The sequence below is a fragment of the Phaethon aethereus genome (genome assembly GCF_964289735.1).
Source record: "Phaethon aethereus genome assembly, chromosome: 5".
NCBI classification, from domain to species: Eukaryota; Metazoa; Chordata; class Aves; order Phaethontiformes; family Phaethontidae; genus Phaethon; species Phaethon aethereus.
This window is the reverse complement of record NC_138579.1, coordinates 25,845,720-25,870,590: the sequence shown is the minus strand read 5'-3', so window position 1 is coordinate 25,870,590 and position 24,871 is coordinate 25,845,720. Positions and strand designations below refer to the sequence as shown.

The 24,871-nt window shown below is 49.5% G+C and overlaps 2 protein-coding genes across 2 annotated transcripts; both read right to left on the bottom strand.

Moving 5' to 3' along the window:
• Window positions 1-1,383: 1,383 nt before the first annotated feature.
• On the bottom strand, window positions 1,384-8,181 carry NOXRED1 (NADP dependent oxidoreductase domain containing 1; the record flags this gene model as incomplete). The annotated part of the gene is given in 8 exon segments (XM_082000137.1): window positions 1,384-2,322; window positions 2,326-2,464; window positions 3,004-3,208; window positions 4,089-4,243; window positions 5,598-5,777; window positions 6,865-7,017; window positions 8,031-8,112; window positions 8,115-8,181. Coding segments are annotated over 8 exon segments (1,143 nt in total). The 3' UTR covers window positions 1,384-2,160.
• Window positions 8,182-11,541: 3,360 nt separating this feature from the next.
• Window positions 11,542-24,448, bottom strand: VIPAS39 (VPS33B interacting protein, apical-basolateral polarity regulator, spe-39 homolog; the record flags this gene model as incomplete). Its single annotated transcript, XM_082001005.1, has 19 exons — window positions 11,542-11,562; window positions 11,832-11,936; window positions 12,256-12,345; window positions 12,891-12,977; window positions 13,348-13,437; window positions 13,838-13,879; window positions 14,437-14,571; window positions 14,867-14,942; window positions 15,504-15,577; window positions 15,763-15,790; window positions 15,879-15,981; window positions 16,430-16,463; window positions 17,139-17,231; window positions 18,164-18,220; window positions 20,816-20,880; window positions 21,272-21,310; window positions 22,312-22,455; window positions 23,767-23,869; window positions 24,356-24,448. The coding sequence occupies 19 exons, from the start codon at window positions 24,446-24,448 to the stop codon at window positions 11,542-11,544; spliced, it is 1,479 nt and encodes a 492-aa protein (XP_081857131.1).
• Between the last annotated feature and the right edge of the window lie 423 nt (window positions 24,449-24,871).

Genomic DNA, 24,871 nt, shown 5'->3' with positions numbered 1-24,871 from the left:
CTTTGGGTATCCACCTGATCTGGTGTGGGGTCCTCCCCGGGCTGCAGGTGGAGGTCTGCTCTAGCGTGGAGCTCCATGGGCTGCAGGGGCACAGCCGGCCTCACCATGGTCTTCACCAGGGGCTGCAGGCGAATCTCTGCTCTGGTGCCTGGAGCACCTCCTCGCCCTCCTTCTGCACTGGTCTTGGTGTCTGCAGAGCTGTTTCTCTCACATATTCTCACTTCTCTCTTTGGCTGCTGTTGCGCAGCAGTTTTTTCCCCTTCTTAAATACGTTATCCCAGAGGTGCTACCACCATCGCTGATGGGCTCAGCCTTGGCCAGCAGTGGGTCCATCTTGGAGCCAGCTGGCATGGCTCTACTGGAATAGGGAAAGCTTCTCACAGCTTCTCACAGAAACCATCCCTGTAGCCCCCCTGCTACCAAAACCTTGCCATACAAACCCAATACAACCCCCTAATAAATCTGGAGAATGAGAGGTCTGCTCAGCTTTTACACTGTCACATGGAGCTCATGGGTTCAGATCCCTCTCGAGTTGCAACTTCAAGTGTGAAACAGTTACAAAATTCAGAAATTCCGTTCTTTTTCTTGCTGCTCTGACACAGAATGAATGGTATTAACTGAAATGAGAATTTCTGGTATTTTTTCTTGTATTTCAGGAGATTTCACGACATGTGCGAGAGTTGCTGGGGATTGAGGAGCCTCTCTTCAGCAGATCCATTGCCCTCCCATACAAAGACAACTGGGGTCTCTTCCTGGAGCAAAAGTCACGATCAGGAAAGAAAGCAGATGCCCTCACTTTCTCACAGTTTGTCCAAGAAGCAGGACTGGAGCCCTATCCTACAGTTGCTCCGCTGCAACAAGCCCAGACTAGGGTAGAAGGAGATGCTCCCCCTGTATTGCAGGGCACCCAGAGGCAGGATTAGAGACTCAAACCACATGTCCACCTTTGTAAGGAGCCCAGCAGGGATAGCAGAATATACCCTTATTACCTTGCAGTTAGGAAGTACAGTTCCACCTTCTCCCGATTATAGAAAAGGCCATTGAAGCTCTCAGCCATTTGATAACAGCAAACATATCCCCACATGGGCTCTTTTCTGCAATCCTTCATTTGCTTCCAGGAACTAAGTGAAGCAGAAGCTGTAAATCAGATTGTACCACTGTCTGTCTTTCACTTCTGCTTCACAGTTGATTAAAAAGACCGAAAACCAATCATAGACATATTTTAATTACCAGTGATTGATAACAACTTCCCTGCAGTGCAAGTGAGTAGATTTCTCCCAGGCTTTAGTGTCTGCAGACTGGGCTCACTATAAAGCCCAGATGTAGGATAAGTGGCATATACAGTAACTGGTATATAGGTGTTGTGCCAGCTGCTGTCGGCGATCATAATTAAGCGAGAGGGGCCTAGTTACAACAGGCACAACTAATCCCTGACCTCACCACAGAAATTATTTCCTGTGAGGCAAAACCAGGCAGCGGTTTATTACAGTAAACAGTACTGAAACATGATAGATGGCAGCAGGAAGTATAAGAGAATACCATAAGCTGAACTAGAGAATTTAAGGAACAAAAAATGCTTTGTCCTGGGTGGATTTGGACAGCATATACAGTTACTTCCTTTTTCCTTGAAAGAAGTATCACATAGTCTGTGGTGGGGTGCATTATCACCAGCAAGGAAGTATGAATAAGTGCTGATTAAAGCCTGGCTCAACAGGAAGAGTGCGCGTGGCTAAATCATTACTATATCAACAGCTTCCTTGAGATCTCCCATGGGAAAATAAAAAATAATAAAAAAAAAAAGACTGGGCCCAATCCTGTTTAGTTATTTACACTACAAAATAACTGTAATTTGGTTTTGTGATTCATTTTTCTATTGAAACTGCAACAGAAACCCAGTGAAACTGAAGCAGTTCATAGGCCAAGATGACTATGTAATAAGCAAATTCAGACCAAAATAAAGCAAGACTCAGGAAGCCAGAGAGAAGCAAGTTTGCTGAGCAATAAAGAGTGTGAAACTTGTAGAAGCAAATGTGTACATAGGGTTATTGGCAGGAATATTTTAAAGAGTCCAAGAGCTAACAGTGCTGGTTCTTGCACCCCTCAGTCCCATGAAAGGGATAAGATCTCAGAAAAGCATTCTGCCATGGACTTCATTATAGTTTATGAGGATTTAGAATCATAGTCAGCAGTTTCCTCTGGAATTTCTGAGAAAATGTCAGAAGCAGCTGTGGAGACAGTTTTATCATGAGACTTGTCATCCAACATCACAGAAGGCTCCACTACAGCTAAAGTAAGAGATGTCTTGGTGCTGATCAGCCCACATCATTGCTTTGTAGGCCAGTCTCCAAAGGATGCCGGGTATAATAGAGCAAAATAGCACCAGACAAGCTCACTCTTTTCTAGCAGGTGGCTAAAGGTAGACTCTCTCAGTTGTGCAGCTGTCAAGTCAAACCAGGGGAAGGTTCTGGGAAGAGAAAACAAGTGTAAAACATTTATGGACAATAACAGTCTGAAGCAGCTTGCTAGTAATTTAAAAAATTTCTGCCATGTCTGACTACAAGTCTCTTTCTTGGGTCTTTGAGAAACAATCAGACTCAGAGACTTGAATCTAAATTGTTCCGGGCATTACTCTGCCATGAGGAGCAAAACTGAGCCTAATGGCTCTAGAACAATCCAGCACAAGCAGGAGTACTTTCCCTCAAGCAGTGTTCCCTTGACTTAACATCCTCACTAGTCTAGTCCATGAACTACCATAAGTTCATTACTCACAAGAACTATCCTCTCTAGATACTCCCATAGGAATTCTTTTTCCTGCATCCTGGGTGGCTGGTGACTGGTGACCAGCCACCCAGTCCTGATCAGTGGCTTCAGACAACTCTGATAAGTAGCCAAAGAGGAACCAGGGACAAAATAACTCAGGGATGATAGTCCAGATCTTTTATTGCTAATACATCATCTGAGGCAATCTTCCCAGGCAGCTATGTGGCCCTAAGGGCAATACACAGTTCAGCACCTTTGCTGACAAAACTCTTGTGCTCAAACCGTGGGCAGGAAATTTTCTGCTCTGCACAGATGGGGCAGCGTTCAGGAAAACAAAGGTCACTGAGTAATTTCAGTGCCTTCTGGTGAGGCAGGCTCTGCCATGTGCTGCTGTTCAGGGCTGCGTAGAAAGTGGCCATCAGCCATTCAGCATTGACTCTTATTTTCCCTGCAGGACAAACAAAATCAAATGTCAATTACCTGTGTGCGCACAGGTGTGAAGAGACATTCTCACCTCCCACTCCTGTGAAGAATTGCATTGGCAATCAATCAGAGCTGGTTTATTTGAAACCTCTGATCTGAGAGCATTTTAGGTGAGGGACGCTGAAATTAACAGTAACAAGTCTAGTATAGCTTGTATTTTCTGTAGCTCATTCTCATCAGGTAAACAGTAGTGCTTTACAGGCCGCATAGAAAGTCACATAACCATTCAGCCATCATGGCATGATGAGCACTCTAGCTGCTCTAGGAGCATTCAGCATCGCAAGAATTAGAAGTGCCTGCAGAAGTGTGTAATGAAATTGCAATGGACAGAGGTAGCAGCCAGCAGTAGGAACAGCACCTCCATGGAAACAGAAGTTGTGCCTGAGGGAAGAGAAAAAGAAAGATTTTGGACCATGTTCTTGCTCAGACAGCGTATCTCGCCTCCTGCTCACTGATTTGGTCTCAAAGTGACTATTGTTTCAGCAAGGAAAACAGTAGCTTTATAGAAACTGGTGGCAGGTACATGGAAAGCAGTGCTCTTGAAAGAAAGGGTGACCCCCAGGGCGCTAATCGGAGAAACTGGTGAAGGAGACACACACTGCCTTATTTTGCCCATCCACTTCTTGTGCGTGACTACCCCCTTCCATGCACGCTATTTTCCATGCCAGCTTTAGGGGTACAGTGGCAAGATTTCTCTAGGAGGGTTTTCTTCTCCACACTGCCCTCCTAACTAACAAAATTATCGCCAGCCCAGACCCAGCCTTGAATCGTACAGGCAGGGGAGCCACCGAGCACAAGTCCCCAGAAGAGCTGCTACCAAGTTTAAACAAAAAGAGAGCTTTTACCCCAGGAACTGCAGGGGCACATCGCCTGCACAGCAGCAGGGTCTCGCAGCGCTGCTGGGACTGTCCCCTTTGTCGCCTGCTCAGGAATGGGCTCTTGGCCAGAGCACCCATACTGCGGCCTTACGACGGCACTGTAGCAAAGGAGTTGCTTCAACCTGAAAGCGGAGGCAGCCGGAATGGATGTACTGGGAGAGGATGCTCCTGGAGAGCCCAAGCTGCAGGTGCCCACAGCTGGCAGTGGCCACACAGCATGGGCAGGATTGTGGGGTTTTAAGGTCTTGCATGAGGGAAACTTGGGGGAAGCCGCAGGGCTTCCCACTGCACCATCCATGGCTGAGTCTACAGTTGCTGGGGTTCATCCGATTAACGTTTCTTATAATGCCTCCTTTCCAATAGCCATCTTAACCAGCTAGAAAGGTTATTCCAATTTGATGGACCCTCACTGCCTTGTGTTAAAGTTAATCCATGTGCCTTAACACTGCCAATGGAGAAATGGCCACAGTAGGATTGTTAATTTTGCCATGTAGTGGTCTGCGTAAAAAAAAAAAAAAAAAAAAAAAAAAAAAGGGTGTGCGTGTAAAAATCATCCCTTGCACTTTCGCCCCCAGTGCACATAGGTCATATCACAACTGCAGCAGCAAACGAACATGTCGAGGTCCAGATCCCTCCCCACTGCAGACAGATTCCCTCAAGCAATGTCTTGTCTCTCCTCTCCCTCGTCCCTCCAACTGCATCTCCACGACTTGTCTGTCCTCCCTCAGCCCTGAAATCAATAGCCAGCAACACCCAGGTTTAGCTGATGGGGGAGAAACTAGGTTTAGCTGGTAAGGAGGAGGAAGCAGTTGTCCTTTGCAGGTTCTGCAAACCTCTTACTAGTAAACAGCCTCACCCATAGCATGACAAGCAGCGTCACATTTGACCCCTCACTGGTGAGCGCAGCAGAAGGCCAGGACTGGCCTGACCGCAGGGGCTGGGAACCCCCAGGGGTCAGGAGCAGGGGGTACAGGTCATACCCCTGCGCTCAGAGCCCTGGGGGGAGTGACGGCAGCAGCTTAAAGTGAAACACAATGCACTGGGTTTGATTTTTGGACTGTGGAGACTGCAGGCTGCTTCTTTGCACCTTGTTTCCTGCGCTGTCTCACAACAGGTTATCTTGCAGTGATAATCTGAGGCTCTGGCAGGAGCGGGGTTTCAATGCCAGCATTGTGTTTGATCTGGAGGTCCCTTGACTCCTTTTGATCCTGTTTTCAGGTTTTTAGCCACAAAGTCTACAACTTCATCTAAACAGAAAGATGAAACTCTAAAGCGTTCCCATGACTCCAGCAGTTGGGGAATGGGGGAAGCGACCAGCCGTGACAAGGTTTGCAATGACATTTCACAATGAAATCGTGAGAGACCTCTGCTCCTGCACAGCTCCGGCTTGGCCAGAGAATGCGCTTCGTGCTTGCCTCGCGAGGTCCCAAACAACGGCAGCAGATCCAGGCTCTGAAATGCCGTGGTCCATTCTACCCGAGGAGAGGGGTGGCGGTGACGAGGCTGTACACAACGCAGGGTTTCTGGATGGCAGGCCAAACGACGGAGCAGAAGGACGGCACGTATGACGGGAGGCAACAGAGGAACGCAACGTCTGCCCAGGCCACCCCCAAGCGCTGTGGTAAAAGCACGCGAGCCCCTGCTTCTGCGGGTCTGCTGCGGTAAGCAAGGAGAAAGGGACTCAAGGGCGCACAGAACCAGCACGGGTGACCGACCAGCACTGCGGGGCACCAGCAGCCCGGTTACCTGTGCTCTGCCACACGCAGGTGAAACACAAACCACCGCTCCCAGGCTGGGACCGCTGGATGCTGGTCCAAAGTGGCACGGGGGGACCTTGGCCGCTGCCCATCGCCGTTCCTGTGTGGCAGAGGGCAGCAGCAGAGCGACACGGAGCCGGCAGCCTCTCTGCCACAAATAAACATGCAGGGAGCCCAGCCGCCTTGCTCCAGCTCGTGCAGGCTGATTTAAAGCTGAAATAGCCAAGCCTTGGGATCTGGCCAGTTTTCAAGATCTATAAAAAGCCATTTAATAATCCCTGCTTCCTCTGCCCTGAGATGATTAGAAAGAGGATTTTATTGTTCCAAGCATCTCCCCAGAGGACCATTCTCCCCACTTGTCTTGTTTTATATAAGAGTTTACTGGGCAGTTGACAGTTTGTATGCAAACAGCTGCTGCAATGCTGCAGGCTGATCCCCTCTTCTGTCTGGGCGGTCAGAGCGAGAAGCTTCTCTGCTACAACTGATCCTGCAGCCATGAAACAAGGAGAGGGTCGTCTCCATTTCAGCACTGCCGCTCATCTGGGGAGATGTTTTCTCTGTTGAGTGAATATTTAGCAACCTGGAATCTCAGTCACTGATCAGGCTCTTGGCAAATGACAAGGAGAATTTTGAAGAGCCACAAAAATAGTGGGGACTAAACTAAAACAGGCCTTAAACTAGCCAGTGTTCAAAGAACAGGGTTAACCTCTCCACAACACTCAGATGGGACTGGTAAAAAAAAAAGCAAACAACTAAATTAATGTTTGGTAGACAGGGGGTTTCCAACTGTAGAAAGATCTTTTCTACAACAGCATCCTCTGCTCCTCAGTAAAAAACCTGGAGTTTCCATCCCTTCAATATTGCTGGCAGAAAAACATTATTTAGTGAGTTCTGCCTCAAGTGCTATGAAAAAATAAAAGTCCACATAAGTGCAGTCCCAATTCCAGGCCCAGGCTGCGGAGCACTTATCCAGGCTCTCAGGGCACCTGATGGAAACACGTCTGGGGTGCAGAGCCCAGCTCAGCATCAGGGGTGCCTCGGCCAGCTGCTCCCTAAGGTGGCCCCCACCGATAGTGCCAACCTTCGGGCTGTGGCCATCCCCCAAGGAAGTCGACAAACCCTTCTCAGTCCCACTCTGCCTGCGGAAGCAGAGAAGCTAGCATCAGCCCAGCACGAGCCGTGGTCTCCCCAGACCACATGCAGTTCTACCCTTCCAGGAAGGGTCCCATGCCATGTGTCCTGAGAGCATAGCCCAACCCCACTCCTTGCACCCAGCCAAACTCACATCCCTGCTCTCCAATGGGATTGCCAGAGATGCAGAGGCTGATGGCTGCAGCCTGGCATGCACCGTATCCGCGGGGCTTGGGGTTAGATCCCAGGGAATCCCCATGGTGTCCCCATCCCAAAACACACCACCCATGCAGAGGCTAACTGGCCACTAACTGTAAAGCAGCTCAGCAATTAAGAGCTGATACCTGGCAGACACACCGACCCACACAACGGCCAAGCTCAGGGACAAGTCAGCATGAGGAGGATAGGCCAGTGACAGCAGAGGCTGCTGCTGAGAAGGGACATGCAACAGCACATGCTAGTGGAGGTCAATTGGCTCACTGTAAATCATATAGAATAGTGGCAGGAACAAGTCACAAGCGCTGGGCAATACAAGGTTTCTGGGATGAAACCCCAGTTAGGTGCTAGAGACAATCTCCATTCCCTGGTTTTCTCAGGGGAAAACTAGTCCAAGTGGTGTAAGACTGACTGACAGTGAGTTTATACAAATGCATGGTTCAGTAACCAGCAAGTATGGGTATAAAGAGTAGATGAGTTTTTAACCATGCAGAACCAGATAAAAAAACTAACAAACTGTAGCATTGTGTAGGAATATCTATACAATGCTTAACTTCGTACAGAGCTGGTGTGAACCATGCAAGAAACTCCCTACAGAGACCAGCCACCTTCCCCAGTCTTCCGAATGACACATACATGCTGTTTAGACCAACACCAGAATGACCAGTGATGTGCCTGTGTTACATTTTAGCTCAGTAAAGATGCAGTAGTTTGGGAAGAGCTTGGCACATCAAGGTTTCTCCCAGACATGACTATGTCACCCAGCCAGCACATTTTACCGACAGTGAGGAGCTTTCCGTCTTACCTGAGGTCATGGAGAAATTTGCAGAAGATGATGGCGTGGGCACATGCATTCACTGCCAGAACCTTGCAGTGCCTTGACAGATCAAGGCCTCCTCATCTTCTACTGCTTCATCAGCCTGAGAGGACTTGAAAGGCTCTGTAGTGTCCCTCATCTTGGCCCAGAAGGCCAAGCAGCAAGGATTTAGAAGAGGGGCATGGCCTGCACCCGTGCAGCATCACAGTCCATCCCATCAGGGTTGTACCTGCAGCATGAGACCCCAGCCCTTCTCAGGGTTTCTCGTTGCTGACACGGGACCTAGCAAAGTGACTGGTCCCACACGCAACACAGCCACCAAGAATAAGGTGCATCGGTGGATGCCTGAACCTGTGCTTTCTCTGATGCTACGTTTCTCTATTACACAAGTCCCAGCTGGACTTTAAAGCCCAGCCACCTGCAAGCTGCTGGCACAGTGCTTGGGACAGACTTCACTGGAGCTGCCCTTGGGCTGGAATTAATGAGAAAAATCAAACCTTCAGCAAGTGGTTCTGTTTTCCAGTTCAAAGCTATTTTTTCCTTTGCTTTCAGCTTTCCTAGGCCAATACTGTGCCTCCTGCCCTCCCCAGCTGAGCAGCCTCTCAGCAACTTCTCCCTGCACGTATTTGCTGTGAAGTCCCTGTGTCATGGCATGGCCAGCTCAGCAGCATCCAGATGTGGGAACCCTTGCCCAGGAACTGCCTTATTGCTTGAAGTGAGCTGCAGCAATGCTTTCAGAGGGTACAAGGCAACTGTCACAACAACAGAGTGACTATGACTAGCCCAAAAAGCTCTGAAAACCAGAGCAGTTGATTCACTCCTTTGCCAAGGAGATGGTATTTCCACCAGCAAAGGTGCTGGAGGTTTAGAGCTGGCTGGAGCAGCCCTCCCAGCTAGGCCTGCTTCAGCAGAGGACAGCTGGGTGCACCATTTAGCCTGACATGAGGCAAATGTACAGTGCTCTTGGCCAGAGCAGGACACTGCTAAGCTATCTGAATGACTTGTGTCCTCTGATGGAACCCGAAGCATGCTTCAGTGTACCACAAACCTGCACTGGAGATGGAGAGAGGTGAAAACTCACCCGTTCCCTAAGGGTCTCTGCAGCTCACCCAACTCAGGCACGGCTCCCACAGGAGAGGCACCAACTGGGCTCCAATGCCCTCAGCCAAAGCTCATTAGGGACAAAAATGACCACGTGCCCCATCGCAAGCAATTGGAGTCCTGTCTTGCACCATTCACCGCCAGCAGCCTGCTGGTGCCCATGGCACCATAGTCACGGTGAGGAACAAGGGTGGCCTGAATGAGGCCCCCAAGTTTCCTCCTGCTCAAATTTTGTCCTGGTTCATGTAGCAGGCACCAGCCCTACCTGCGTGGCCAGTAGGAGCCTGGGGGCACTACTGTTGCCACAGTGAGTGCTCAGTTGCCAGAGAATCACACACTTTCATCCAGGGAAGCTGGGAGTGTGGGCTTTTCTGGAGCACAGAAGAAAGCAGAAATCAATCGTGGGGGAAGTCCACCTTCACGGCAGCAGTTTCTGTTTTTTTCTGCTGGGTACAGCTGTGCCCCCCAAGAGCCAGCAGCTAGATTAGCATGAAAAAGAGGGTAGGGGTTGAACATGTCTCTATGCCAGCTCCTGCCCACACATGTTCATAGGGAAAAGGTGCTCTCAACCAGAAGGTTGGCCTCTCCAGCAGGGGCAGACGGGTTGAATTTCCAAAGGAAACCTGTACCAGCAGGTTAAGGAAGGCGGTCCTTCCTCTCTAAACCCAGAGCACCATGTCCAGTTCTGGGCTCCTTAGTACAAAAGGGACATGGACATACTGGAGAGAGTCCAGCAAAGGGCCACGAAGATAACTAAGGGACCGAAGAATCTCTCGTATGAGGAGAGGCCGAGAGCTAGGGCTGTTCAACCTGGAGAAGGCTCAGGGCGATCTTATCAACATGTGTAAGTATCTGATGACAGGAAATGAAGAAAAAGGACCCAGACTCTCTTCAGTGGTGCCCAGTGACAACAAGAGGCAGTGGGCACAAACCAAAATGTAAGAGTCCATGCAAAGACAAGAAAACACCTTTTTACTGTGAGGGTGGTCAAATTCAGGAACAGCTTGCCCAGAGAAGCTGAATTGTCTCCAGCTGTGGAGATACTGAAAACCCAAACAGACACAGTCCTGGTCTGCCTGTTCTAGGTGACCCTGCTTGAGCAGGATTGGACTAGATGATCAAGTGGTCCCTTCCAACCTAAACGATTCTGTAAATAAACAAACACCAACAGAAAAAAAAAGAGAGTGCAGCAGGGAGGCTGGAACCCAAACAGTCCCTCAGACTGGTACATCGCTACACATAACCACCTTTGTGTGACCACCCCTGCCACAGCAAACTCTCCTACAACATTAAAACTAATTCATCTATGCTGATGGCACTGAAGGTGTGAAATAAGGTACTGCTGCAAGCAAAGCCATTCTGTAGTGACACGCACTGTGCTTTTCAGGATGTGAGAAAAACCCCTGCATACTCACTTTGTGGGAGATGTGATAAATTACTCAGGATTAGCACACAGAGTGACAAAGTGCTCAGTGTGGGAAGGAAATAAACAGCCCAAGGAGAAAGAGACAGCTTTATTTAAGGAATTGAAGTGAGGTCTGGAGGGATGAAGCCAGCAGTTGCCTGAGGAGTCATGTTTCTGAGAAAGTGCAATTCAATCCTTCCTGGCATAACACTCAGAGAAAAGAGCTGCTGGGGCCAGCAGGTTTGTGCCAGCTGAGAGAGGTCCCTCCTTGCTCTCCATCCAACCCAGCAGGGCTCTGACCAGCTCCACACTAGGTGCCTGTTCTTCCCTGATAAAGGGATCTTCCAAGAGCTGCAGAGTGCCAGCATAAGGATACTGGCACAAGCTGCTGTCCTGGCTCTCTGCAGGAGTTCTCACAACAACTCCTTTCCTAGGGTAAGCCAGAGCAAACCAACAAAAAAAAGCTTTAAGGTGCAGCTGGTCCTTTCCCCCAACACACTCTGACACAGGGAGAACACAGTCGAGTAGGCTTTACTCCAGCCACAGCCATGACTGGTGATACCCAAACCAGCTTAAGTGTTACAGGGACTGGTCAGTACTCCCTGGTGGAGAGATCCACAAGTGTGACTGACCTGTTCCTCTTGTGAAAATAAGCCCAGGCATCACCCAGAGCCGACATAACCTTGCTGTGCCCAGCAACTTCCCTCCATAAACAAAAGTGATACCTGGCTTACAGCCAAGTCAAAGAGAATCAGATTCCAAAAAGAATCAGCCTTGGTGGATCAGTACCGTGGTTTCGCTGGCTACATTGGAGCAGCTGCCTTCGACTAGCCTGAATGCCCCTGTCCAACAAGCCACGGGCACCCACTGTCACGGACGAACGCTGATCATGCAATGAGTAGTAACAGAGCTGTTCTGTTGGCACTGGACTGGGTTTTGTGGTTTCCTTTTTCACTGGCAATGCAACGGCCCAGCAGGCTGCTTCACAGGTGCTCAGTTCTTCCATCGGATTTGCTAAAAGAGAATGAGACATGACTAACATCAGCGCTGAACATAGATCCCTCAGGGACCAAGTTAGAGAGACACAATCCCTCACAAGGATAACTATGGCCAGAGGGTGCTATTTCTATCAGTTTCACCCTTCATTCCTACACTGAATGCAACCCCAAACATAAAATTAGCTATCCAGCAGGGATAAAAAGTATGTAGGACAGCCATGACCTTATACTTAATCTGACCGTTTCTGATGAGAGTCTCTGGAAGAAAAAGTAGGCGTTTCTTACCATGTTGTTGAGAATGCTGTTTATCTTCTCTTCTTCTGCAGAGCCTCGCTCCACCTTGCATTTATATGCTGTCAGCTGGATGCGATCCTTCAGATCCTTGTACGTCTAGATAAACAGCAAAACCAGCACCCAGCTGAGTGAAAAGGACACTTCCACAGTTAGATGGTGCCCTGTAGATGAGCAGGGCAACTCTTCAATCCCCTCTCAAGTTCCAACCAGAGCACAATTTCACAGCACAAACACTAGGAGACACTCTCCTGGCTCACTTGGCTTCTACTGGGAACCATATCACTACTCCCAGGCCACAGGGATAAACAAACCACACCAGGCACATGGCAGCAGTGGCACATGGCAGAGCATGGGAAAGCTAGGGAGAAAAAGCAGACTCTTGTACCATCTCTTCCCACACACAGCAGAGACCTACCTCAATGACAACATCATGGCACTTGTATTTGGTGGCGAGGTTCAACCGTGTCTCCACATCCTCTACCAGGCGCACATACTCCTGCAGCACCTGCGAGGGAAGGAAGAATGTCTCAGCTCCCTTCTGCAGGTACTCCCTGCCTTGTTCTCTCACCCCAGTCACAAAACCTTTCAAGGTCGCTGGTCACACAGACTTGACCCCTTCCTTCCTAAGGCAGCAAGTGACCAGGACAAGATTGCTCAGGACCCCAGAGGCAATAAAGCTCTCCTCACAAAGCTCAGAGTCCTAGGCTACCTTGTTCCTATGGATTGGGTTAACCATTGCCAGGCAGATTAAGCATAAAAAAAGCTAATGTAGCAAACAGTGGCAGCAATGCACTGTGGGGAGAGAGCTCCCAGACAACTCTAGGCCCGCTGTCCCTCCTGCAGTCATACCTCAGAGCCAGCCCTCACTAACACCCACACTTGCTGTGGGTGCATGGGTCACTCAGCTGAGTGCTGCACCCACCCGGCAGAGCCAGCAGCTCAGCAAGCTGTTCTCCTACTCTCAGCTAGGAAGCAGCTCACTTGGGGTATCATTCACATCCAAAATCCCAGTGAAGAGCAGGAGGACATAAGCAGCGGTTCCTTGCTCACCTGCACAGGAGCATTGTTCCTCTGCAAGATCTCCACCACCCTGTGGAAGCCAATAGGTGCCTTCTTCTTGGTGTAGCCCAGCCAGTTCTGAAATGAGAGCCAAACCCTATGTTAATCCTAAAGGGCAATCCCTCCAGCCACAAGAAAATGTTTTTCCCCAGTGCCAGCAATGTACGCCACCAGCCACCACGTGCACCACTGGCAGAACCCTTCATGTGGTGGCTGCAAACCCTTTGGTAACAGAGGGAGACAGCAGCCCCCTTCTCTGATCTTGTTGCTGCAGCCAAGCCAGGCCCAGCAGGGGCAGGGAGAGGAGGAATTGCAGCACCCTGCAGCAGAGGTACTGGGCCCTGCTGAAATAAAACCAGTCTGTCCGGTAACTCCAGAACAAGCCAGCTATCAGTAGCAGATATCAGCACTTGAAACTGAGTCCCCAGCAAGGCTTTCTGCAGCTCACCTTGGTGGTGAAGAGGGCATCCACATCATCCCAGGCTCGCAGCTTGGCACGGGCAGCCAGGGCAGTCAGCACATACTGCTTATCAGGAATCTGCAAGGCAGAAAGCTGCAGTCTGAGCACTAGCACGGCTCAGAAGGCCTGCGAGGGTTGGACAGGAATGGCATCTGCCCCCAACCCTGTCAGGACCCACACCAACAGCCAGGAAATGAGGCGAGATGCTGTCTGAGGCCAGGGCCGGTGCTGCAGAGGGCAGGAGATGTGGATTTGTAAGTGCCGCTGCAGCCAGGGTGCACCCAGTGAAAGCCTCCACATGGCTCCCACTTGCCTTTCTAAGCCTCCAGAATGGCCCTGCTAAAGGAGGATGCTGTGCCCGCCGCCCTATGTCAGTGCTGAGCCCCTCAAACTCCTCCTACCCAGCCCCCTCGCTAAATACAGTTTGGCTGCCCACATATTCAGCTAGTGCTGCCCCAACAGCAGGAGACTCATGTACCTTAAATGTTTTCTTCAGGTTGGTTGGGCTGCTGAACGTTCCCTAGAGAGAGCAGACAAGTCAGTGCAAACTCAGCAGGGCAGGCCACAGGAGAGGTTCAGACACCTGTTGCAAGGCATTTGCCACCCACAGGGTGAATGCCCCCAAGTTTTTGCTGCTTTTTGCGCATATCAGCGCCACAGGAGGAAACAGCTGGCAGAAGAGAGTAACTATCCCACACCATTAGCTCTCTAGTTTGGTTTCCCCTACATCCTCAACTACTGTACCTCCAGCACTTCCAAGACTACTATCACACACCTCAGTCTCATGGAATTAAGGGCCAATTCTGGCTCCTTGGAGCCAGAAGTAAAAGACAGTGGTTTCTAGGAGGCAACTCCTTGACAGGCTGTCCCAGGTTGAATGCCCCATCTTAGAGCACAAAAGAAAACTCCAAACTGGTCCCAGATGCACAAGGGGAGCTGGGTTCCTCTAGGTCTCTCTGAGGGATGAAATATGATCTCCCTCCCCTTCTTTGCTTAACATGCCCCAGCTTAACCACCTGCATATCAAGGGCTAGAGGGATGAGATGTAACCCTTCTCTTCTCCCACATCATCCTCACCTCAGCCTCTGTGTAGTGGTAGAAACAGGAATAGAAGAGGGTGGTCACTAGTGGCATGTTGAGAATTGAAGCCTTGCGAGGATATTTCCGAAATATCTCGGACTGCCCAGCCGTCTCCAAGTGCCGATCATTGGCCTGCAGAAACAGGAAGACAGAGAGGGTGAACAGAGCCAGAGCAATTGCCTGACTTAGCTGCGAGGTAGAGACCCGGGGAGAGTGTTGTGAGAGCAATGCACAGGCACAGCCTCAACATGCCATGAAGTCTCAGGTCTGGTATTTCACACATGTGCCTGGTACAGCAGCTTGGGTAACAGTTAAACTACACCAGCCAGGGCAGGCTGGTTAGATCCAAAGTGGTAGAAGTTAGGGACAGATAGAGATCTTGCAGCTAGTCCCAGTCATTTCCTAACCAGCAGGGAAGATTTCATACCTCAATGATGATCTGTCGCTCCAACAGGGTATAATGGTCTTGGATGTGGGAGGTATCCTCAGCTGAAAATGGCAGCCTGGCCAGATATGGAGGAAGGAGACACTGTCAGCAGCTCTTAGCACAGTACACTTAGAAGGATGCTCCTCTCTTATCAAACTTCTCCCCAGAGACAGAGATGCAGGGAACACCTCCCATTCTCCCCAGCCTGAGTGGCTAGTAAATACTCAAACTCCTGCCCTGCTGCCCGTTTCAGTTGGATCTCTCCTAGCCAGGCTCCAGAGAAGGAAAAGTTACGTGGCAACTCTCACAGAACAATCTAAAGCTGACGCTGCCAATTTCCTCAAGTGCTCAGGCATCCGAGCTTTCATCCTTCACAGCCTGAAGGGTCAAGGATCAGAAGGTCCCTGAAGCATTTTTTCCTCCAAGTAAGCAGCAAAAGCTGCTGGACTAGTGATCACCACAAATTCTTCCTCTCTGTTCTACACTGTGTCCACAACATCCCACTCCCACTGAGGCAAAACCAACATCAGCTCTCAAACTACATAAGCTGTGGCACTGTGACAGAGGTCTAATTTTCTTTACTACCACTTCCAGTGAAACACCCAGAACCCTGCTATCCTCTTGCATTTTTTCTTACCCAATGCAGCCTTTCAGAAATTCCCTCCTTTTTTCTACATCCTGGATGTTCAAATGCTCCCGGTACTGGGACAGCTGGAGGGAGAGGGAAAAGCAGCACAGTCTGTTCTCATGGATTTGGGAGATACAGGACTCCAGAGGGCAAAACGGGGATGCAAAGCTCTCGCCTGACTACCAGACACCCTGCAGCCAGCCTCCCCCTGCTCACTACACTCCTTCTTCACTGAGGAAAGGAAGCTTCTGCTCCTGGGAATACTCACAGCAACTTCCTCTGTCCTGTCTAGGAACCTGCAAAAGGGAATGAGCAAGGATTAACTTGGAGGCAGGTTCCTAGAAGTGTGCTCAGCCCCACCACAAGGCTGGGGAAGAGCCTCACCTGAGCAGATCCAGAAGCAACTTCTGCTCACCCGTCTCTTTGAGGAAATGGATCAGATGACACAAGGCCACCTGCCGCACCTCCAGCTCCCGAAACAAGATCTCTACAGGAGAGAGAGAGAGAGAGATATGTACAGGTGGGTAAAGTAAGTTAGCACTACCAAGCCAGAGGGGGCTAAGCATGGTTCATGGAGTTGCAAGTCATTGGCAGGATTAAACAACCTTTTTCCATCTCAAAGCACAGTCTTGGAGGCTAGAGCACAGGAGAAGAGCCTGTTTGCAAGGTGGCCAGCTGAATTCACAGCAGTGTGCTATCCCTACAGATTCATTTTCATTCACCCATCACCACTACCACCACCTACCACTGCTTAAATCTCCTTTCTGGGGTCTTCATGGGCAACACCACCCCCATTCCCATGTTACACTCGCTGCAAAAATATTTCATGCTCAGTAAAGTAGCAATACCCCAGATGCTCTATTTGTGACTTGCACCCAGTGAAAGAACTAGCCACACAGAAACACTATAGAAACCCTGGCCCCAGTCACACTTACCTCTCCTTAGCGTCCGTTTCAGGAATATCAGGACCTGTGAGCACAGAGAGGCAGCTCTCAGCTGATCAGATCAGTCTTCACCAGGATTAAGACAGACAGCAGACTGGTTAAGGCTTGGGGAGGCTTTTGCAAAGGGCCTCTGAAGACACACCTCTTACAGCACTGAACTGAATTCTGCTACTCAGTAGACACAGGACAAGTAGTGAGCCAGGGTCACAGCTGCCTGGATGCCTGCCTAAGCTCCTACTCTGGAGCTTAGATACATGAGACCAAGACTTACAGAGAAAAAGCTTTCCATGAGAGATCCAAGGGCTTAAAACACATGGATGAGGGAAGCTCTGACACAGTCCCATTTGCTGCCTGATGCTTTGGAAGCCAGATAAACTGGAAAGGCCCCTCAAATCTTCTGTGCTGCAATGAGCAGATTAAACCTTGGCCGTCAAGAAGTTGCTGCAGAGATCTGTAAGGCTGAAGGATCAGGTTCCTTGTTATTAACCTGACATTAATTTTGCAGAGTGGCAGGAAAGCCAGCAGGAATATGGAACGTCCTAGTCTTAAGCGTTGATACTTTTCAGTAACGTCTTGGTTTTAAGTAAAGGACAGCCCCCTGTCTTGCAAGATTAGGTAGCCAACTGACTGCATTCACACAACCACACTCTGTGGCGTCACCCAGGAAGTCCCAGCCCTACATAACCCCAGCAGGACTCACAGCTGTAATGACATTGCCATCATGCCCTGCCACAGCTTCATCCAAGAGCACCAGCTTGTCCTGCAGGGAGCGAAATCTTTCTAGAGAGCAGACCTGGAGAAAGGAGAGGTGTAAGTAGGCATATGGGACATCAGACAATCCCCAGGCTGAACCAATGCCCAAGGCACTACCTATTCTTCCCCCATGAGCACTTCAGCAACATGAATAACTGCCCTTCCAACCAGCAGAGAACTTCTCAGCTGAAACCACATGCTGCATGATCCCTGGGAATCTGTCCACAAGGGTTGCAGAGTTAGCCCTCATTACTGCTCAGGCTAGGACAGCAGACATTGTACATTCAGCACAAACACCCTTGTATCAAGGCAAGGCTTCCCTGCACACCACAAGCCACCAGCCCTGACAGGAGAAGGGAACTCTGCAGGGCCCTTTCCACAGAGAAGACCAGAAAATTAGAGTTGTAAAACTCTTCCTCCCTTCTTCTTACCCCATAATTGTGGCCTCTCTCAAGCCTTTAGTTCACCTCAGCCTTTGAGGAGACACATGCAGAGTAAAACCACAAGCTCCCTGTGTGCTCACTGCAAACTGAGGCAGCTGAGACTAAGATTACGGCTCCAGTGTAACCCAGACTGCTTCTGTCTTCCCCTCTTCATCTGCCACCAACTAAGAAGGGAAGTAAAGCTCCACACTCTCAGATTTTTTCAATAAACCCAGCTCCAAGGAGCAGAAAGGGTAGAGAGGGAGAGAGCAGTACAGATACCTCCTGTCAGAGCCTAGCTGAGGGGACAACTCAAGTAAACAATACAACAAAACCCTGAAGATCTCCTGCTGCTCCTGAGCTAGTGTGATCCCAGAACTGCCACCCAGCAAAGCAGCAGAGAGGCAGCACACTGTCCCTGATAGACGCTGCAAGCAACACAGATCCCCTCACTGCTCCTGGAACAGCCAGGAGCATAGGGACATGTAAAGCAGTTTAGGATCACCCACACCCCATCTCCTGCAAGCAGGTGGGTGTGGCAAGTCCTTACCTTGCCCCTCTGCATTCGCCTGACTGTGTCTTTGGGGCTCCAGTCACTGTTGTAATCCTGCCACAAGAAAGATAAAGAGATCTTGAGACTCAAGAGGCCAGATCACACCAGCAGTCCCCAAGCTGCTTTCCACTTGTGCTGGATCAGCGTGATGGCCCATGTGTAGCTTCTCAGACTTATCATTCAGCTCTGGGGGAGGGGTTAGTAGGATATGTCCTTACAGTGTGCAGGTGCAGATGCCCTCAGACTCTGCATGCTGGTGGGGAGGGAAGCTAGAGGCTCAGATGTTAACACAGAGTTTCTATTGCCTCAGTAAGGTCTGTCATCATATCCTTTATAAGAAGTGCATTTCAACAGGTTGTCCTCCTTGCAAATTAAAGCTCCAATGTTGCTTTCAGAAGGACAAACAAAAAACATGCAAAACTGACAAACCCAAAACTGAGGGGGGAGGAGTCAGTTTGTTGTTACAATTCAGACAGACTTCTGCTGGTGAGCCCTCCACAGCAGTGTGGAGAACGCAGGGACAACAGCCTCAGGCAACTGCCTGGAGAGTCACATAGGACTAGTACAATGTGACAAGAGCACTGAAGCCTGTAGCAAGGCCTTCCTAAGGTAATAAGCTACCACTGCTGCAATGACCAAAGTTCTTCCCCTGCAGACACTACAGTCTGGAAGCACTGGATTAAAAGAGGCCACTCCTGAACTTGGACTCCAAGAAGGCATCTAAGTCTTTGTGAGGCATCCAAGCCAGTGGTTGTAATTCAGCCTTCTGCCTCAGAAGAGCTAGAGAGAGAGAGTAACCAGAACCAGCTCTCAGTACATTACATTTTAAATTCACTGAAGATTTCTTGAAATCCCAAATCTAAAGAAAAAAAAAGGGTTGACCCAGTCCTATCAGGGGACCACTGCACAGTCAGTATATAGCTGAGTGTCAAATGTCCTGAGCACCAGAGGTCTCTCCAGCACCTCTGGCCAGAGGCAGCTCCTCATCCTGTCACTGTCAGGACACTGGTTCAAAGCTGCCACTAACTTTCCCTTCTTTGTTCCACCCCACTTACGCACTCCTGCTTGCTCTTAAGGGGCTGTACAACCCTTCTCATTCCTGCTTCACTGCCTCTGCAGGCACAGAACACAACAGGACACACTTATTTCTCCTGCTGTGCTTTCAGGAAGTGCTGCCTGTTAGGTTATGTGATTAAAGGCTAATCAACATAAACACACCAACCTGGTGAAGATCAGATGGCCAAGGACGGGTGGAAAAAACCCAGTAACCTAATCAGTGCAATCTGAGCACACTGACTTGGCCACTCCTTGCCACCATCAAATGAGACAGATTAGGTCATTATCCCTTGTGTAAAACCCTCCAAGACAAGTAAACCAAAGAAACTTTCCCCAAACACTATGTAACCCTAAAGAGGCACGGGACTTAGTATGAGATGCAGGGGAAAGAGGATCCTGGCATGTTTTAAAGGGTTGTGTAAATGTGTGAGGCTTGTTATGGAAGTTTACGGGAAAGACAAAAAGCAGGGAAAGGGAGGGACCAAAATAAATTGTGCAGGAACAAGCACGGGAAAATAGAGGGAAAAGGGACTACAGGGTGCCAGCCAAGTTTAAACAAGTGGCTAGTTAGTGTGTCTGTCTGACTGAGCCTTGCAATCAATCACTGCAGTCTGTCTTATATTCTCATTAAATTCCATATTTAACCACCTTCTGTGTGGCTGGGCTCTCTATTCCAAGTGTATGTGTTCGTATGAATGCTAGTGAACTTCAAGCTCAACCAGCCAGTAAATAGAATAAGCAGTCTGAGTCCCAGGAACCAGAACAGGACCATGAACTCAGGGGTCTAGGTGCCAGCAACTGGAGGAGACTGGGGTCTGGGATTCAGCTACAAAACAAACTGTACATCTAAGACCAGCTACTGGAGAGACCCATAGAGTGTGTGTATGTTCCACTAGTGGAATTCAATCCTGATCAGACAGAAAGGAGGTTTGAGTGTTGTCTGTTTATGTGTCTGTTGGTAAAGGCATTGGTTTCTGTCTGTGTTAATCTGTGTGGGCAGCTCTGTTAGTACCGTGCATATCTCTATCTGTTGGGAGTACATGGTCAGTCCTGTTACTGGCTGGACCTGGAGACATGGAACCACAACCTCACACCTAGTAGGAGGAATCCACCCTGTCCCAAAATCCACTAGATTCTGCAACACCTAACACTGCCTGTCTGGGAAAAGAACATTCCTGACTACTGGAACTCCACCTCTGTGCAATTCTCTCTTATGCTGTCCCAGAGATTAACAAACAAGAAATTTAGAAGCCTTTAGATTTAAAAAAATTTAAAAATTGCCACACATAATGGCAATTCATCTGACTGAGCATGAAAGCAGCTTACAGGCAAAGCACTATATAGAAACCATTTCCACAGAGACTGCTGGGCCATTCATTAGGAGAAGGAGTAACTAAGACCCCTGACAAAGCTCCCCAAAAGCAGAGTGCCTAAATTACTGTCAGGCTGCATTTTGCAGGCTCCCTGTCCTATTGCCTGCATTGCCCTCTGCTGTTTGAAATAGCAATTAATCACTTCTCATGAAACCAATAGAGTAGGAACTTCACCTGGCAGTACTCTGATCTCAGCACACTACAAACACAGGCTGCTCACCTTGTACTCAGCTTTCGGTCTGCGCAGTTCTGGGGCGTAGTTTTTAACTCCTGTGTCAGAGAGGGCTGAGAGGGAAAGGCAAAGTGGAGTAGCACATCAAAATCCTGATTCACACCCGCTTCCAAAACCGCCCTTTCCTTGGTTCTCATGGTAGAAGACCAAAACTCAAGCACCAAATGGCAATACAAAGTTGCTCTAAATCAACGTTGTAAATTTTGCTCTAAATCTAATAAGCAATTTTTAAAATTGCTCTAAATCAATCAGTTGTACGTAAGCAGATTACCCCAAACCATCATGCCAACTCTTACGTTTCTTTGCTGAATGACTTTCAGACAACTGATGATTCAGTTTCCCCTTCTGCAACATCAGGAACATGACACTTCCCTTCTTTTGGAAATGCTTTGGTTTATGTAAATCTCCACCCCTCCCAAAATAAGGCAGGGATTCAAAACTTACCATCCGAAAGGGACTGGAAACTTGGAAGTTTGTTTCGTCCTGAAATCAAAACAAACACTCATGAGAGACTGTCTCTTCACCAGCAACATCTCTTGCAGAGGGAACACAAACCTAGACTGCAAGCGAGTGCACTGCAGCTATGCCACTGTAGAACAAGCCACTGCATAGTCACTCACACTACACCGGCATAGCTGGGGCTCAGCTGCTTGCAGTCTAAGGCTTTTGAAGTTGTCAGTGGCATCACAAACTATATCACACCTTGGCCCTGTCTGCCCTCTTGTTGCTGAGGCCAGGAGAGGTTAGAGAGCCTGAACACACTCATCTACCTGCAGAGCAGAAGCTCAAGCACCCAGCACTGCTTAGGCCATGGCAACATGAACAGCTTCATTCATCAGGGCTGCGATTTGGGTGCCTTTCATTATCACTGTATTATCAAAGTTGAGAGTAAAAAAACATCCCAAAGGAAGAGAGACAAAGTAAAAGCTGGTTTGTTGTCTGGCTGCGAGACACCTGAGCTGAACCCTTGCAAGCTGTATTAAGCCTCCCCATGGCCTGCTACACAGTTCCCTGCATAACCAGCTGTGCTACCACATGGTATGCGTTTGCTGAACCAACTATAACATCAACAGCAGCCAGCTGAGCTCCAAATAAAGGATAATCAATCTGTCTTCTCTATAGTACTGAAGAGCAAATGAGGGCTGCATGGGTCAAGCCAGTCCCTTTGTAGCCTGCTCTTTTCCACCATGCAAATGGATTGCTGTACAGTGCTGTGCTTGACCTTGCTGTTCTGTGGAACCTGGCTTTTAAGAAGCCATAATGTCGAAAGACCCCTCCCATACCACAAGAGCACACGATCTTCTGCACAAGACAGTCTCCAATTTCTGACCAGTGAGAGATACCCTCCCACACTGAGGAGAGATCAGAGCTTCCCTGTTTTGCAATACACTTAAGAAAAAAACATTTATATAAGGTAACACAGTAGCCCCTCAACACTCTTGAGGGAAAACCCATTTTTCCATATTGTATATGAGGAATCTCACCTTTGAATAGGCTGCTTAGGGAGTAGGAGGAAACTTGTTTGGGAAAAGCAGCATAGGAGGAAGAGCCCTTCTGTAGGCTGGAGTCTCGGCCCTCCAGTGAGCTACTGCTGCTGGAGGCTGTCTCTTTGATTGACCAGGAGATACCTATGTTCAGACAGAGGTCATTTGTAACAGAGAAAGAAAAAAACCATCCTGTAAAGAGCGATCCTGTGGCACGGCAGGAATGTTACCAAGTGTGTCCTAGTCAGCTCTGCACTAGCACATCCTGACAACTTTGACCCACAGCACTAATTAAATGCAGTGTACAAAATCCCAATCTCATGTAATACCGCTTGCTAAACAGTTGCACATTGTCCTCCAGAAAATGTTGATTTCAGCAATGTTGTACAGCTGGTTATGGCTTATATAAAAAAAATGCATAGACCATCCAACATTTATTTGTTGTTGGATGGTGTAAAGCATAATCCTTGCTCTAAACATACATAGCAAAACAGAGAATCCCTGTCTTACCTCAAATTACAGAAGCATAAAAGCATACCTTCCTCAACACTGGAAAAGATAGTTTTCCTCCCCACACGGACAAAACAGCTATCAGTGTGCATATGCTGCTGGCAACAATGCGCATGTCTCCCTCCTGCTTGTTTGATACACAGTTTTCCCTTCTTTTCACACAGCTGCACAACACACATTTTAGGACAGGGTGATAAAGCAAAAAAGTTGACAGGTAGAGACCTTGGGTGAGAAAAGAAATAGCCTGAACCAGAGGGAGGAGCTACAGCATAGGACAAGAAGAACAGACTCTTTGAAGGTCCTCTGGGTGATCCAAATGTGAATTTTCACTGTTTGACACTGGCTAGCAAGTGCCACATGTTCCATGGGTCATGAACTCCAAAGCGCAGCAGACACCATCGTGTGTGCGTCATGAGCTCGCTCCCATCATCACTAGAAACGCATTTGCTTAATGCTTATAATTCCCTTTCAAACTTCAAGTGTAAGAGTCAGTTTATAAACACACACTAAGCCTTGGAATATCTCCTTAAAGTGCTGTGGAAGCAAAGGACAGCGAACTTTAAATGGTGTCATTTCAGGCAGCAGTGTGAAGGAAATGATCACCTAGAATCCTGCAGGTCAGCTGAGCATGAAAAATATCAAGCCATAACCTCCAAAACATCTGCTCTAAGCTGTGCTACATGTTGGGAAAAACATGGTAAGTTCCCTCAACTCATCTGCATTCCTCTTCTTTATGTAATTTGGACTACTGCTCACTCTCTTTTCAATGGATCCACACAGGTCAATCAAGTGGCTCACAACATGACTTGAAGAGACTAGAATCAGATTAGATATGCAGGATTAGATAGCAAGTAGTAGTCTTGACCTTGACTAAACGACATAACTTACGCGGTAATTTTAAACTCCCTCTGTCTCAAGGATAACTTGCAGAACTTCTACACTTACTTCCCACAGGTTCGCCGCTCCAGCTGACCCTCTCGAGATCATCGTCATCATCATCATCGACAATATCCCGAAGGCTATTCACTGCCCGCTTGGATTCCTTTAGCTATGGACAAAAGAAAGAGCTTATATAAAGACCACCAGTGTTGCAGAGCATGCTTTACTTCCTATTACCATTAGTCTCCCTCAGGACTTTGAACACAGCTTCTTCAGCTTCCACTGCCTCTTCTGCAGGAGGCATTTTACACCTGTAAGGTGTTCAGCAGGCACAGCGGCCCTTCCTCACCCCTGGGAATCTAAAGGCCACCGCCACAGACACTGACAGCTCAGCCAGCAGGAGATGCAGTTTGGTGCATTGGCAAAGAACCACGGTCCTAATGAGATTTCAGATGGGCTACTGTGGGGTCGAAACGGGAGCCCTTGGTGGCCTCCACAGAGGGCAGGAGGCGAGCATCCATGCCACCCACGAAGCACGGATCCTCAGCAAAGCGTGAAGCCGAGGCCTGGGCCGTCCACGGCCTGCCCGGGGTGAGGGGGGGGCGTGTCTCACGCCAGGTCGCGACGCCCCGGCAGACTCGGGGTCGGGCCCTACCTGTGAGAGCTCGTCATCCTCATCGTCGAAGGTGAAGGCCCGGAACTTGGAGCTGTGCCAGTACTCCTCCTCGTCCGCCCTCGCCCTGCTCATCTGCAACGGCACCACACGGCGGCCTCAGGGGAATCACCGCTCCGGCCCCCTCGTCTCGGTCCCGCCTCCCAGCCCCGTCGCCTCCCAGCCCCGTCGCCACCCGGTCCCGCTCACCTCCCCGCGCCTCTTCTCCCGCGCCAGGCACCGCCACCGGTAGGGCACGGCAGGGCAGGGGAGGAAGGGCGGGCGCCGCGCAGGGCACGCCGGGACAGGTAGTCTTTCCGCCGCGGTCCGGCCCGGCGTTTCCCCGCTCGCGCACTACGAGTACCGGTGTGCCCCGCGCGCCGCGCTGCCACAGGGGCCGGACTACAAGTCCCAGCGGGCCGCGCATGGCGGTGTGGCGTCTGGGCTGGTTGCCGAGAGCTGGGTTGCTGGATTCGGACCGGCGTGGCCGGCTCCGGGAGCTGCCGGCCGGCTGGCGGG